Genomic DNA, 16,264 nt, shown 5'->3' on the forward strand with positions numbered 1-16,264 from the left:
CTTGAGGATGTCTCTCCAAGAGAGAACCCGCAGTAATGGATTTAAATTAGATAAGTTTAGATTTAGAAAGGACATAGGAAAGTATTGGTTTGGAAATAGGGTAGTTGATGAGTGGAACAGTCTACCTAGTTGGGTTATTGAGGCTAGGACTTTGGGTAGTTTCAAATCTAGGTTGGATAAGTACATGAGTGGGAAGGGTTGGATTTGAGTGGGACTTTCACATCAGAGCTTATTTCTTGGGTAGCATTGAAAATTGGGTTGGGTAAATGTTTTGTTAGTGGGATGAATTGTAAAGGACCTGCCTAGTATGGGCCAGCAGGCCTCCTGCAGTGTTCCTCCTTTCTTATGTTCTTATGTTCTTATGTAACAACCTACATGACTCATACTCTGTGTGGTATAACAGTAACAACCTACATGACTCATACACTGTGTGGTATAACAGTAACAACCTACATGACTCATACACTGTGTGGTGTAACAGTAACAACCTACATGACTCATACACTGTGTGGTATAACAGTAACAACCTACATGACTCATACACTGTGTGGTATAACAGTAACAACCTACATGACTCATACACTGTGTGGTATAACAGTAACAACCTACATGACTCATACACTGTGTGGTATAACAGTAACAACCTACATGACTCATACACTGTGTGGTATAACAGTAACAACCTACATGACTCATACTCTGTGTGGTATAACAGTAACAACATGTGACTCATACACTGTGTGGTATAACAGTAACAACCTACATGACTCATACACTGTGTGGTATAACAGTAACAACCTACATGACTCATACACTGTGTGGTATAACAGTAAGAACCTACATGACTCATACTCTGTGTGGTATAACAGTAACAACATGTGACTCATACACTGTGTGGAATAACAGTAACAACCTACATGACTCATACACTGTGTGGTATAACAATAACAACCTACATGACTCATACACTGTGTGGTATAACAGTAACAACCTACATGACTCATACACTATGTGGTATAACTGTAACAACCTACATGACTCACACTCTGTGTGGTATAACAGTAACAACCTACATGACTCATACACTGTGTGGTATAACAATAACAACCTACATGACTCATACACTGTGTGGTATAACAGTAACAACCTACATGACTCATACACTATGTGGTATAACTGTAACAACCTACATGACTCACACTCTGTGTGGTATAACAGTAACAACCTACATGGCTCATACACTGTGTGGTATAACAGTAACAACCTACATGACTCATACACTGTGTGGTATAACAGTAACAACCTACATGACTCACACTCTGTGTGGTATAACAGTAACAACCTACGTGACTCATACACTGTGTGGTATAACAGTAACAACCAACATGGCTCATACACTGTGTGGTATAACTGTAACAACCTACATGACTCATACACTGTGTGGTATAACAATAACAACCTACATGACTCATACACTGTGTGGTATAACAGTAACAACCAACATGGCTCATACACTATGTGGTATAACTGTAACAACCTACATGACTCACACTCTGTGTGGTATAACAGTAACAACCTACATGGCTCATACACTGTGTGGTATAACAGTAACAACCTACATGGCTCATACACTGTGTGGTATAACAGTAACAACCTACATGACTCACACTCTGTGTGGTATAACAGTAACAACCTACATGACTCATACACTGTGTGGTATAACAGTAACAACCTACATGACTCATACACTGTGTGGTGTAACAGTAACAACCTACATGACTCATACACTGTGTGGTATAACAGTAACAACCTACATGACTCATACACTGTGTGGAATAACAGTAACAACCTACATGACTCACACACTGTGTGGTATAACAGTAACAACCTACATGACTCATACACTGTGTGGTATAACAGTAACAACCTACATGACTCATACACTGTGTGGTATAACAGTAACAACCTACATGACTCATACACTGTGTGGTATAACTGTAACAACCTACATGACTCACACTCTGTGTGGTATAACAGTAACAACCTACATGGCTCATACACTGTGTGGTATAACAGTAACAACCTACATGGCTCATACACTGTGTGGTATAACAGTAACAACCTACATGGCTCATACACTGTGTGGTATAACAGTAACAACCTACGTGACTCATACACTGTGTGGTATAACAGTAACAACCTACATGACTCATACACTGTGTGGTATAACAGTAACAACCTACGTGACTCATACACTGTGTGGTGTAACAGTAACAACCTACGTGACTCATACACTGTGTGGTATAACAGTAACAACCTACATGACTCATACACTGTGTGGTATAACATTAACAACCTACATGACTCATACACTGTGTGGTATAACAGTAACAACCTACATGACTCATACACTGTGTGGTATAACAGTAACAACCTACATGACTCATACACTGTGTGGTATAACATTAACAACCTACATGACTCATACACTGTTTGGTATAACATTAACAACCTACACGACTCATACACTGTGTGGTATAACATTAACAACCTACATGACTCATACACTGTGTGGTATAACATTAACAACCTACACGACTCATACACTGTGTGGTATAACATTAACAACCTACATGACTCATACACTGTGTGGTATAACATTAACAACCTACACGACTCATACACTGTGTGGTATAACAGTAACAACTTGCACGACTCATACACTGTGTGGTATAACAGTAACAACCTACATGACTCATACACTGTGTGGTATAACAGTAACAACCTACGTGAGTCATACACTGTGTGGTATAACAGTAACAACCTACATGACTCATACACTGTGTGGTATAACAGTCAATAATAACCACATAAATCATGGTCAAAAACGTTTTGACAGTAATTTAACTTACTTCTGTTCTTCGTTCGATACTATTACATGTTCAATATCTTAACACTGTAAACATTTTCAGACATGTTTCTAATAATAATAGTAATAATAATAATAGTAATAATAATAATAATAATAATAATAATAATAATAATAATAATAAAAATACGAAATAAATCGTTTTCTTTATCATTAATAATAATAATAATAATAATAATAATAATAATAATAATAATAATAATAATAATAATAATAATAATATTCAGAATAATACTAATTAATCACAGTAGTAATAATTATACTAGTTATTATTATTATTATTATTATTATTTTTATTATTATTATAAGTTTGATTCTTATTTTTGCCACAGAAAAGTTGTGAACTCTGAGAGATCACATTGATCAGTGGATACTTGTATCACTCAGTTTTCTGACACACATATAGTTATATTAATGAATGAAATATATGAGAGTTTCGTAAGAGCTTTGATAATTTATTAAAAATCTGAGTTGACTGGCTGTGAGCCTCGTATCTAATTATTCCCTGAGGTTTAACGTTTAAACACAAGTAAAGATAACATGACCTTTAAAATTATCAGTTATCGTGAGCATTAATCATGTGTCTGCTATAATCTTTGCTAATCTGTAAATGTTTAATTTATTTTTTTATGAAATAAATTAAGAATATAAACATAATTTAAACAGAATGTACGAGAGCTTTATAGAGCAATATGTACCCACATAAAATTTTTAGTATAAATATTTCATAGTTTTGAGATTTCCTAAATACTTTTTTCGTCTGGTTAGTCACATGCCATTATTTCCAGCCTCCCCAGTGAATGAAGATCTTACCTGTCATGAACAACAAAAGTGAAGATACACGCTGGAATATCGACCAGCATTGTAGCGATGAAATTTACGAAGATATTGCCACCCAAACTGCCAGAGTTGGAGGATAGTCCATAGTATACCAGAGAGCAGACACACCTATCAAACACATGGTTATTGTTAGGTTCACGCAGAAATTAGGTTATGGAAGGGGCGAAGTGGTAAACAGGTTTAGTCTCCAGAAGAATCACATCTACATGTGATGAGACAAATGTTCACGCAGCTAAATATATATATATATATATATATATATATATATATATATATATATATATATATATATATATATATATATATATATATATATATATATATATATATATATATATATATATATATATATATATATATATGATGGGGTCCACCTCTGGTGTAAATTGTTGGACCCATGGCTTCGGAGAAGTGGATAAAAAGGCTTCAAGGAAGAATATTTGGATTTCTTCCTGAAGCCGTTTGAATATTCAACTTCTCCTACCACCCGATCTTTTCAAATTTTTTTTTACCAATAGGAATATTTTATTTCATAATATGGTACAAAAGATTTAAGAGATGCATTGTTGATATAAAGGTGGCATATACGGTACATGTTACGTGTGTATCACCGATTAAGGCGAAAATCTCATCCAGCTCCTCAGAGCTGGGGCGTGTGCCCAAAATACAGCAGGCATTACCCCTTTGAACAGCCGCACTGAGCCGCTGGAACAGAAAACTAGCTGCCCTGGGATCCCTAGTTACCCTGATGAGTCTTTTTCCCAGCTCCTTAAGGAATTTAGATGCATTCTTTCCCCATGAGCCAAGGGTCTACGAGCCTATGGGAACAAACATATAATGATGGGCAAATTCTCCATATTTTCTAGACTTTTGGGACTCCCTGAAGCTGGCAGCTGCCCCTCCTTCCTCTCTGGTGTATTGGAGATAGGTATCAGCCATGGTAGATGCACATGTATAGACCCACACCACCTGCTTCCCATCTGTCCAGGCTTGAAGGGTGATACCATCTGGACGCTTCTGGCTGCCATCAGATCTGCATAGCTGGGGTAGCTCCCTTACTGCTGGGCATCCAGCTGTTGCAATTCTCCTCTTGATAATGTTATTAACCTCCTCATGTCTTGCAATCTTTCCCTCGGATTTACGGCACACAAGACCATGGTACCCGAATCGGTCTGCTGCTTCACTGCCACAAATACACCTGTGTTCGGCGAGAATAGGGGCGGCAGACGAAGGGCAACACCGATGCGGATGGTCTGTGGGTCGAGGCGTGTGCCAGGGCTGGAGTTGGGAACAGCCAACAGAAAATCCCCTGCATGAGGGGCTCTCACTGCCAGGAGGCGGGCTCTATCCTTCCCTGACACACTCTGAAGCATTGTTGAGGCTATATTTTCCACTATTGGACCATCCCAGTGCGACTGTTTGTAGTTGTTGGGGGGAGCAGGTCTGGTTTCAGAGCCCGTTAGATTATCCCAGATCATGGCTCCGTCAACGAACTTTTGGTCCTGGACTCCAATCTTGTCCCTAAGATGTTCAGGTAGAATCGCTGCTACAAGCTCTCTGGATGCAGTACATGATGACAGAAAAGCAGTTAGCGCAATCTGTGATGACTTGCGGACACCAATGCCTCCTAGTCTGACTGGAAGTGTAGCTTGGTTCCACTGCCCGTCTTCTAGAGTAAGGTTAAGTACTTTCGTAAAAATCTGCCTCAGGATACTGTCATATTCGTCCTTAACTCTTCCAATTTCTTCCTGAAAATTGTGTCAATGGCACTGCTTCGCAGAGGTGCTCCTAGCAAGACACTATTTGTGGGGGCAATGACTGCTGCTCCTTGTAGTTTTGATCTCACTGCATTTATCACTTGTTGATTGACTGAGATGATTTCACATTTCGATGGATTCAGGATGAGACCCATTTCCTTTCCCCGTGTCATTACCTGTGTAAGATCATGTAAGAGGGACTCCTTTGTACCTACTAGTGTGCCATCATCTAGGAAAAAGATGTTTAGCTCGCTGGTCAGTCAGACTGTGATTTCCCTAACTGCTATACAGAAGAGAAATGGTGCAAGAGGATCTTCTTGTTGGACACCCTCCAATGATGTGATTTCATGCTCTCCAAAGAGAAGCATTGATTCCTTGCTATACCCAGCTGAAACAAAGGGGAAGAGACCAGGGAAATGTTCTTGTACTGCTGCTAATACCACGTCTCTTTTCTGGAAATTAAATGCATTCTTGAAATCTAATTTTACCACTGCATTGTCCTCAGGCAGGTTGTTGATATACGCCCTTGTTGCATGAACCGCTGCTTCACTTCCTTGAGAGACCCCAAAGCCAAGCTGGTTTGGTTGAAGCATCATGGCTGCCTGTGCACGAATACTTCGGACAGTAACTTTGGATACGAGGCGGCGTAACGTGTTGCCTACTGCAATTGGCCGAATTCCTCCATCCTTCTTTTTAAGTGCACAGTGTTGCACCAAAAAAGAAAGGCCTAATTTCATCAGGAATCAGATCAGCCAAGGAATTGTTGACGAACCTTGTGATCTCTGAAAGCAGTGTCTCTGCAATTTCCCCAATATATATAAATATATATGTATATATATGTATATATATATATATATATATATATATATATACATGTATATATAATATATATATATATATAATATATATATATATATATATATATTATATGGTAGACAGCAACCACCCAGGGAAGTACTACCGTCCTGCCAGATGACTGTGAAACAAAAACCTGTAATTGTTTTGCATGATGGTAGGATTGCTGGTTTCTTTTTCTGTCTCATAAACACGCTAAGATAACAGGGATATCTTGCTACTCCTACTTACACTTTGGTCACACTTCATAGACACGCACATGCATATATATATATATACATACATCTAGGTTTTTCTCCTTTTTCTAAATAGCTCTTGTTCTTTTTATTTCTTCTATTGTCCATGGGGAAGTGGAAAAGAATCTTTCCTCCGTAAGCCATGCGTGTCGTATGAGGCGACTAAAATGCCGGGAGCAATGGGCTAGTAACCCCTTCTCCTGTATACAATTACTAAAAAAGAGAAGAAGAAAAACTTTATAAAACTGGGTTGCTTAAATGTGCGTGGATGTAGTGCGGATGACAAGAAACAGATGATTGCTGATGTTATGAATGAAAAGAAGTTGGATGTCCTGGCCCTAAGCGAAACAAAGCTGAAGGGGGTAGGAGAGTTTCAGTGGGGGGAAATAAATGGGATTAAATCTGGAGTATCTGAGAGAGTTAGAGCAAAGGAAGGGGTAGCAGTAATGTTAAATGATCAGTTATGGAAGGAGAAAAGAGAATATGAATGTGTAAATTCAAGAATTATGTGGATTAAAGTAAAGGTTGGATGCGAGAAGTGGGTCATAATAAGCGTGTATGCACCTGGAGAAGAGAGGAATGCAGAGGAGAGAGAGAGATTTTGGGAGATGTTAAGTGAATGTATAGGAGCCTTTGAACCAAGTGAGAGAGTAATTGTGGTAGGGGACTTGAATGCTAAAGTAGGAGAAACTTTTAGAGAGGGTGTGGTAGGTAAGTTTGGGGTGCCAGGTGTAAATGATAATGGGAGCCCTTTGATTGAACTTTGTATAGAAAGGGGTTTAGTTATAGGTAATACATATTTTAAGAAAAAGAGGATAAATAAGTATACACGATATGATGTAGGGCGAAATGACAGTAGTTTGTTGGATTATGTATTGGTAGATAAAAGACTGTTGAGTAGACTTCAGGATGTACATGTTTATAGAGGGGCCACAGATATATCAGATCACTTTCTAGTTGTAGCTACACTGAGAGTAAAAGGTAGATGGGATACAAGGAGAATAGAAGCATCAGGGAAGAGAGAGGTAAAGGTTTATAAACTAAAAGAGGAGGCAGTTAGGGTAAGATATAAACAGCTATTGGAGGATAGATGGGCTAATGAGAGCATAGGCAATGGGGTCGAAGAGGTATGGGGTAGGTTTAAAAATGTAGTGTTAGAGTGTTCAGCAGAAGTTTGTGGTTACAGGAAAGTGGGTGCAGGAGGGAAGAGGAGCGATTGGTGGAATGATGATGTAAAGAGAGTAGTAAGGGAGAAAAAGTTAGCATATGAGAAGTTTTTACAAAGTAGAAGTGATGCAAGGAGGGAAGAGTATATGGAGAAAAAGAGAGAAGTTAAGAGAGTGGTGAAGCAATGTAAAAAGAGAGCAAATGAGAGAGTGGGTGAGATGTTATCAACAAATTTTGTTGAAAATAAGAAAAAGTTTTGGAGTGAGATTAACAAGTTAAGAAAGCCTAGAGAACAAATGGATTTGTCAGTTAAAAATAGGAGAGGAGAGTTATTAAATGGAGAGTTAGAGGTATTGGGAAGATGGAAGGAATATTTTGAGGAATTGTTAAATGTTGATGAAGATAGGGAAGCTGTGATTTCGTGTATAGGGCAAGGAGGAATAACATCTTGTAGGAGTGAGGAAGAGTCAGTTGTGAGTGTGGGGGAAGTTCGTGAGGCAGTAGGTAAAATGAAAGGGGGTAAGGCAGCCGGGATTGATGGGATAAAGATAGAAATGTTAAAAGCAGGTGGGGATATAGTTTTGGAGTGGTTGGTGCAATTATTTAATAAATGTATGGAAGAGGGTAAGGTACCTAGGGATTGGCAGAGAGCATGCATAGTTCCTTTGTATAAAGGCAAAGGGGATAAAAGAGAGTGCAAAAATTATAGGGGGATAAGTCTGTTGAGTGTACCTGGTAAAGTGTATGGTAGAGTTATAATTGAAAGAATTAAGAGTAAGACGGAGAATAGGATAGCAGATGAACAAGGAGGCTTTAGGAAAGGTAGGGGGTGTGTGGACCAGGTGTTTACAGTGAAACATATAAGTGAACAGTATTTAGATAAGGCTAAAGAGGTCTTTGTGGCATTTATGGATTTGGAAAAGGCGTATGACAGGGTGGATAGGGGGGCAATGTGGCAGATGTTGCAAGTGTATGGTGTAGGAGGTAGGTTACTGAAAGCAGTGAAGAGTTTTTACGAGGATAGTGAGGCTCAAGTTAGAGTATGTAGGAAAGAGGGGAATTTTTTCCCAGTAAAAGTAGGCCTTAGACAAGGATGTGTGATGTCACCGTGGTTGTTTAATATATTTATAGATGGGGTTGTAAGAGAAGTAAATGCGAGGGTCTTGGCAAGAGGCGTGGAGTTAAAAGATAAAGAATCACACACAAAGTGGGAGTTGTCACAGCTGCTCTTTGCTGATGACACTGTGCTCTTGGGAGATTCTGAAGAGAAGTTGCAGAGATTGGTGGATGAATTTGGTAGGGTGTGCAAAAGAAGAAAATTAAAGGTGAATACAGGAAAGAGTAAGGTTATGAGGATAACAAAAAGATTAGGTGATGAAAGATTGAATATCAGATTGGAGGGAGAGAGTATGGAGGAGGTGAACGTATTCAGATATTTGGGAGTGGACGTGTCAGCGGATGGGTCTATGAAAGATGAGGTGAATCATAGAATTGATGAGGGAAAAAGAGTGAGTGGTGCACTTAGGAGTCTGTGGAGACAAAGAACTTTGTCCTTGGAGGCAAAGAGGGGAATGTATGAGAGTATAGTTTTACCAACGCTCTTATATGGGTGTGAAGCGTGGGTGATGAATGTTGCAGCGAGGAGAAGGCTGGAGGCAGTGGAGATGTCATGTCTGAGGGCAATGTGTGGTGTGAATATAATGCAGAGAATTCGTAGTTTGGAAGTTAGGAGGAGGTGCGGGATTACCAAAACTGTTGTCCAGAGGGCTGAGGAAGGGTTGTTGAGGTGGTTCGGACATGTAGAGAGAATGGAGCGAAACAGAATGACTTCAAGAGTGTATCAGTCTGTAGTGGAAGGAAGACGGGGCAGGGGTCGGCCTAGGAAGGGTTGGAGGGAGGGGGTAAAGGAGGTTTTGTGTGCGAGGGGCTTGGACTTCCAGCAGGCATGCGTGAGCGTGTTTGATAGGAGTGAATGGAGACAAATGGTTTTTAATACTTGACGTGCTGTTGGAGTGTGAGCAAAGTAACATTTATGAAGGGATTCAGGGAAACCGGCAGGCCGGACTTGAGTCCTGGAGATGGGAAGTACAGTGCCTGCACTCTGAAGGAGGGGTGTTAATGTTGCAGTTTAAAAACTGTAGTGTAAAGCACCCTTCTGGCAAGACAGTGATGGAGTGAATGATGGTGAAAGTTTTTCTTTTTCAGGCCACCCTGCCTTGGTGGGAATCGGCCGGTGTGATAATAAAAAAAAAAAAAAATATGCAAAACAACCACTCTGAAAGAATAGAGAAATTCCAAGCGCTTTCGTGACTACTCACATTATCAAGGAACTATATATATGATAATGTGAGTAGTCACGAAAGCGCTTGGAATTTCTCTATTCTTTCAGAGTGGTTGTTTTGCATATTCTGAAATCACCTGTTTACTGTGATCTTATTGCATATATATATATATATATATATATATATATATATATATATATATATATATATATATATATATATATATATATATATATATATATATATATATATATATATATATATATATATATGTATATATATTCTATGTGAACATTTATTAATAAACAGAATACACTTACAGAAAACACAAACATGAATACAATGGTACAATGTATTAAAGATCATGAATTTCCTCCAGCTCCTCCAAAGGTGAACTCGAGCCAAGTATGAAGCAAGCATTTTCCCTCTGGATGGCCACGCTGAGGCGCTGGAACATGAAAGTGGCTGCCCTTGGGTTCCTGGTGGTGTCGATGAGTCTGGAACCCAATTCTTTAAGGAAACGTGTGGCATTTTTTACCCCCATGATCCGAAGGTCTCTGATCCCACTGGGACAACTTGATACTGTTGGCTTATGCCCCTGTACTTGCTGATCTTGTACTCCTCCCTGTGGTCAGCAGCTCCTCCCTGTCGCCCGACACTGTGATGGATATAGGTGTCAGCCAGTGTGGATACACAGTTATGGTCCCATGATAAGAGCATGCCATTCTTCCAAGGATAGATGGTGATCCCATTTGGGCGGTTTGCTGGGTTGTGGGTATTGTTGGCTGCTAGTGATCGGGGCTCCCTCTCGGCTGGGCATCCAGCTGTGGCAAGGGTTCTCTTTATGATGTCGTTAATCTCACTGTCTCTTGCATGCCAGCCCTTGGTTTTGGAACAGTTAAGACCATGTAAGCCGTATTGGTCTGCTTGCACTTCTCCGCAAATACACGTATATTCTGTGTGAATTGGGGCAGCAAGGCACAGAGCCACTGCAATACGGAGGGTCTTAGGGTCGAGGCGCGTTCCCATTGCTGGTATGGGAACTGTTTGGAGGAAGTCCCTGGAGTGAGGTGCGCTCACAGCCTGGAGACGGGCAGTGTCCCTATCTGATGTTGCAGCCCTGAGCATGTTGGCAAGCACCTTTTCACCGATCGGCCATCCCAGCTTGACTGTGAGCCAGTGCTGCACTAGGGTTTGGTGCTGGAGCACCAAGAGTCTCCCATTCAGTGATGGCACTGGCATAGCTAGGGTCCTGTATTCCTTCTGAGTCACTGAGGTTATCAGGAAGAATTTGTCTTATCAACTCGTTTGATGCTATGGAAGAGGATAGGAAGGCTGGTAGAGCAATATGGGAGGATCTGTGTACTCCCAGCCCTCCAAGCCTAAGATAAGATTTCGTTCGGATTTTTAACCCCGGAGGATTAACCACCCAGGATAACCCAAGAAAGTCAGTGCGTCATCGAGGACTGTCTAACTTATTTCCATTGGGGTCCTTAATCTTGTCCCCCAGGATGCGACCCATACCAGTCGACTAACACCCAGGTACCTATTTGCTGCTAGGTGAACAGAACAACAGGTGTAAGAAAACGTGTCGAAATGTTTCCACTCGCCGGGAATCGAACCCGGGCCATCCATATATATATATATATATATATATATATATATATATATATATATATATATATATATATATATATATATATATATATATATATATATATATATATATATATATATATATATATATATATATATATATATATATATATCAATAACAACACTGCACTAGCCAAGGATTCGAACCCATGTTTTGGCCCTCCTCATGGTGACAGAAAACGCATGACGCTTTAGTAGTCATTGGTCTAGTGGTTTAAAGCTTCATTCGTTTTCTCTCACCATGAGGCGGGCCAAAACAAAATGGGTTCGACTCCTTGGCTAGTGCAGTGTTGTTATTGATCTATACCACTTGTTCCGGGGGTCTGTCACGGGCCACAGCTTCTCTCAGAGTGTGGGCCAACGGTCGGTGCCAGCCCCACATCACCAACGTCCCTCCTCCTCCTCATATGGGGCAGGAGGATTCTTGAGATATCAAGTATTATGAAATTAGAAGATATAATAGCTAGCCCCAACCTTTTTCTAGCCTCTTAGAACGGGTCATGTGACTTGAGAAAATATGTTTCTCATTGGATACTATATATATGGATTGCTATTATTCTGTGTAACCTTTTTAATAAATAAAAGAAAGGAATAGAATGTGGTCTTTGTCCTTAAAATGTCCTCCTCTGAGGTACTAGAATGTTCCCAGGGGTACTCAGAAGTATCTCAGAAGTATCTGTTCCAAAATATTTTCTACTCTCCTTCTCAGTGTCGGTTAATATGTATTACTTGCGAATCTTCTATATCATTACAATAATATTTCTATGATCTAAATTTCTACTTCTAATATCATTTATCCCCACTACTTATGTTATCCTATAATTTTGTGTACCTGTCAATGTATGATACAGTAACAGCTAAATGCGTTATATGATCATTCACAACTGACGTAGCATGAAGTTTTGGTGCATAGACACCAGTCGAGCGTCACCAATCCATCATGAAACCGCCTGGCATAATGAGCAATCCTTGGATTTTGTGTAGCATTGTTGTTTAAGATTGTGTTCAATAGACTCCACTAAGTAACTAAGGAGCTTGTATGACCCATAATTGAGTTATATACTGTATTCCTGTCATGTTTCTACAGAAAAATTCATTTATATATCTTTCCATGATATGACATTTTGGTACAATATTCTGGGCAGCATCCCATCTTGGTGGGTGATTACAGGAACTAATGTGGGTAAAGATAGAGTTCAACTCCTGCCCTCTCCTGACTGAGTATTTGTGTTGTGCTATTCTGCTTTCCAGAATTTTACATGTTTGACCTATATATGAGAGAGGACACTGAGTACATGGGACCTTGTAAACCCAACCAACTTTGTTGGAGGGTGTGTTATTAATCAGCTTTTGTTTCACAGTCCCTGTGTTCTTGAAAGAAAGTTTGTATAGATATTTTTAATGCCTCACGCAGGCAAACCAGGTTCTCATTGTGTGGTATAACTAGTACATTTTCCTAGCCATCATTTCCTTAGGTTCAGTCCTGTAGAAAGCCTTTCTTGCTGACATTAGTGCCTTCTCGACAAAATCCCTAGGATATCTCAGTTTTGTGGCCATGTTGAATATCCTGCTGATTTCGTTCTCTAAGTCCTCTGGACTGCAGATGACCAATGCTCTCAAGAATATTTTGAGTAACATACTCTTTTTTTTACCCTAGTTTCGTGGTTTGAATAGTAATGAATGTATAACGACACATCGGTGGACTTCCTATAAATTGTAAATTTGAATTTTCTATCAACACGATGGATTAAAACATCTAGGAATGGCAAAGTGTTGTTTATTTCATGTTCTGTAGTGAAGTTAATGGAAGGTACTAGCCCAGTTAGTCTAAGTAGGAGCTTATCAATGTTGTGATCTTTCGGTCATAGGCAAAGAACATCATGTACGTATCTGAACCAATTAGCTTTATCTGGGAGAGAATGTCTTTAAGAAGTCTGGTCTTATATAATTCCATATACAAGTTGTTGTGTAAGGGGTTAAGGGAATTTCTCATTGCCATGCCTTGTTTTTGAGCATAATATTTCCATTCAAACACGAACTTGCAATCATTAACACAAAGTTTTACCAATTCACTTATTATTTTCATGGGGTAGGGCATGGGGAAGTTTTCTAGTTCCTCTTCAAGGTACGAACGCAAGACAGGGACAAGCACTATGGTAAACACTGCTGTAACATCAAACTTCACTACGGTAAAGTCATGAAGGACATTGAATTTCTGGAGCCTCACGGTAAGGTCAACATTGTTTTTAATATGTGCGTCCGAGATCCTACCGACCATGGGAGTTAGAAGTTTAACCAGCCATTCAGATAGATTATATGCTGTTGAGCCTACTGAATTTAAAATAAGACGGGCTGGATACCTTGGCTTATGAGTCTTGATTTCCCCATAAAGATATAGTAGAGTTCCCCACCAAGCCGACATATTTAATTAATTCACCATTCTCCTTCAAAAACGTTGTAAGGTGTTTATTGTAACGGCTGTTGACCTGGTCGGTGGGGTTCTTAATAAACGGTTCATATGTTTCGTTATCACTCAATAAACGGTTAATTTTCCTTAAATATTCGGTTACCAAACTTCATGCTACGTCAGTTGTGAATGGTCATATAACGCGTTTTGCTGTTACTGTATCACACATTAGGTACACAAGATTATGGGATAACACAGGTAGAAGGGTTAAAAGATTTTAAAAACAGAATTTTGGATCAAGGAAATATTATCGAAATGGTACAGAAGATTCTCAAGTAAAGCATATTTACCGACATCTTACCGATATTAGACAATATTTGGGAAGAGATACTTCTGAGTACCCCTGGGAACATTCTGAGTACCCCTGGGAACATTCTGAGTACCCCTGGGAACATTCTGAGTACCCCTGGGAACATTCTGAGTACCCCTGGGAACATTCGAGTAACCTTGAGGAGGATATTTAAACGGACAAAGAGCGCATTCTATTCCTTTCTATTGTTAATTAAAAAGGTTACACAGAATAATAGCAATCCATATATATAGTATCCAATAAAAAGCGAATTTTCACAAGTCACATGACCTGTTCTAATTGGCTGGAAAATACATGGGGCTAGCTATTATATCTTCTAATCATATATATATATATATATATATATATATATATATATATATATATATATATATATATATATATATATATATATATATATATATATATATATATATATATATATATTATATAAGGAATTCGCAAGAGCGAGCGAAATATACACAAACACTGATCTCTCGCTGAAGGATACTCGAACCTACGAACCTTGGAACAAGGTACGCAGTGCTTTACCAATCTACCCACACTGGACAATACCTAGGCGTGTAGCTTTCGCTACACGTTTGATCCAAGGCAGCCAGCTTTCAGGGAGAAGGCTTACAGCTTTTCATCTCATCCCCTGCATGCATCAGCCTTACTAGAGATATTAACAATGCAAGGAATTCGCAAGAGCAGGCGAAATATACACAAACACGAAAAGCTGTAAGCCTTTTCCCTGAAAGCTGGCTGCCTTGGATCAAAGTCTAGCACAAGCTGGACTCCAAGGTATTGGTCCATTGTGGGTAGATTGGTAAAGCTTTGCGTAGCTTGTTCCAAGGTTCGTATATATATATATATATATATATATATATATATATATATATATATATATATATATATATATATATATATATATATATATATATATATATATATATATATACAAAACAACCACTGTGAAAGAATAGTGAAGTTCCAAGCGCTTTCGTGACTATTCACATTATCAAAGAACAATAAAAGTAATACATCAAAGGAAGGCATATAAAGGGTCTAGCCCACACCTCACTATCACATCTCACAACAAAGCAACACCTGACACGCGACTCATAAGAAAGAGAACACTGCAGCAGGCCCACTGGTCCAACTAGAGAGGTCCTTCACGACATCCCACAAACTATTCTACCCAAGAATTAAGATTTATTATTTGTCGAATGTATTATTAAATTCTTACGAAATTCTGTTAATTATAAGTGGATCTAATTTATATAAACCAAAGGAAATATTCATATTATTTTCAAAACTGCTTTTTATGAAACAAGATTCAATCATATTCCTGTCGATTTGGACTTGCTTGAAACAATTTTCTCAACCTTTTTAAAATCAATTGGATGGTTAAAATCTCTCACATGAATAAATAGAGCATTGGAATCTTGTCCAGTTCTAATGCTATATTTATGTTGTTAATCTTAGTTAGAGACTTTTACCAATTTGACCGTAATAAACTATCACAAATTTTACAAAGAATCTTATAGACACATCCGTCAACATTTTCGGGGGAATTCTTTATCAAAAGTTTTTTTTACTGTATCAAGATTTTTAAATACAACTTTGATATTAAAAGTCTTAAGAAGAGAAGGCATATCAACCAAGTTTTCATGGTAAGGGAGAACCAACATATTTTTAGTTGAATAAGGCTGGTTGTCCCTTTTTGAACTGTAAAAAGTATTTCAAGAAATTTTAAAAGATTAATCAATTACGTTTCTTGGGT

The 16,264-nt window shown here is 38.8% G+C and overlaps 1 protein-coding gene across 1 annotated transcript in view; it reads right to left on the minus strand.

Moving 5' to 3' along the window:
- The window catches only part of LOC128699675 (organic cation transporter protein), a 159,965-nt gene that overhangs the window by 59,625 nt on the left and 84,076 nt on the right, over positions 1–16,264 (minus strand). The window contains exon 7 of the mRNA XM_070099430.1: positions 3,743–3,877. Coding sequence (XP_069955531.1) covers positions 3,743–3,877 — 135 coding nt within the window. The remainder of the gene's footprint in view (positions 1–3,742; positions 3,878–16,264) is intronic.

This window comes from Cherax quadricarinatus, chromosome 67 (genome assembly GCF_038502225.1).
Source record: "Cherax quadricarinatus isolate ZL_2023a chromosome 67, ASM3850222v1, whole genome shotgun sequence".
Lineage (NCBI taxonomy): Eukaryota > Metazoa > Arthropoda > Malacostraca > Decapoda > Parastacidae > Cherax > Cherax quadricarinatus.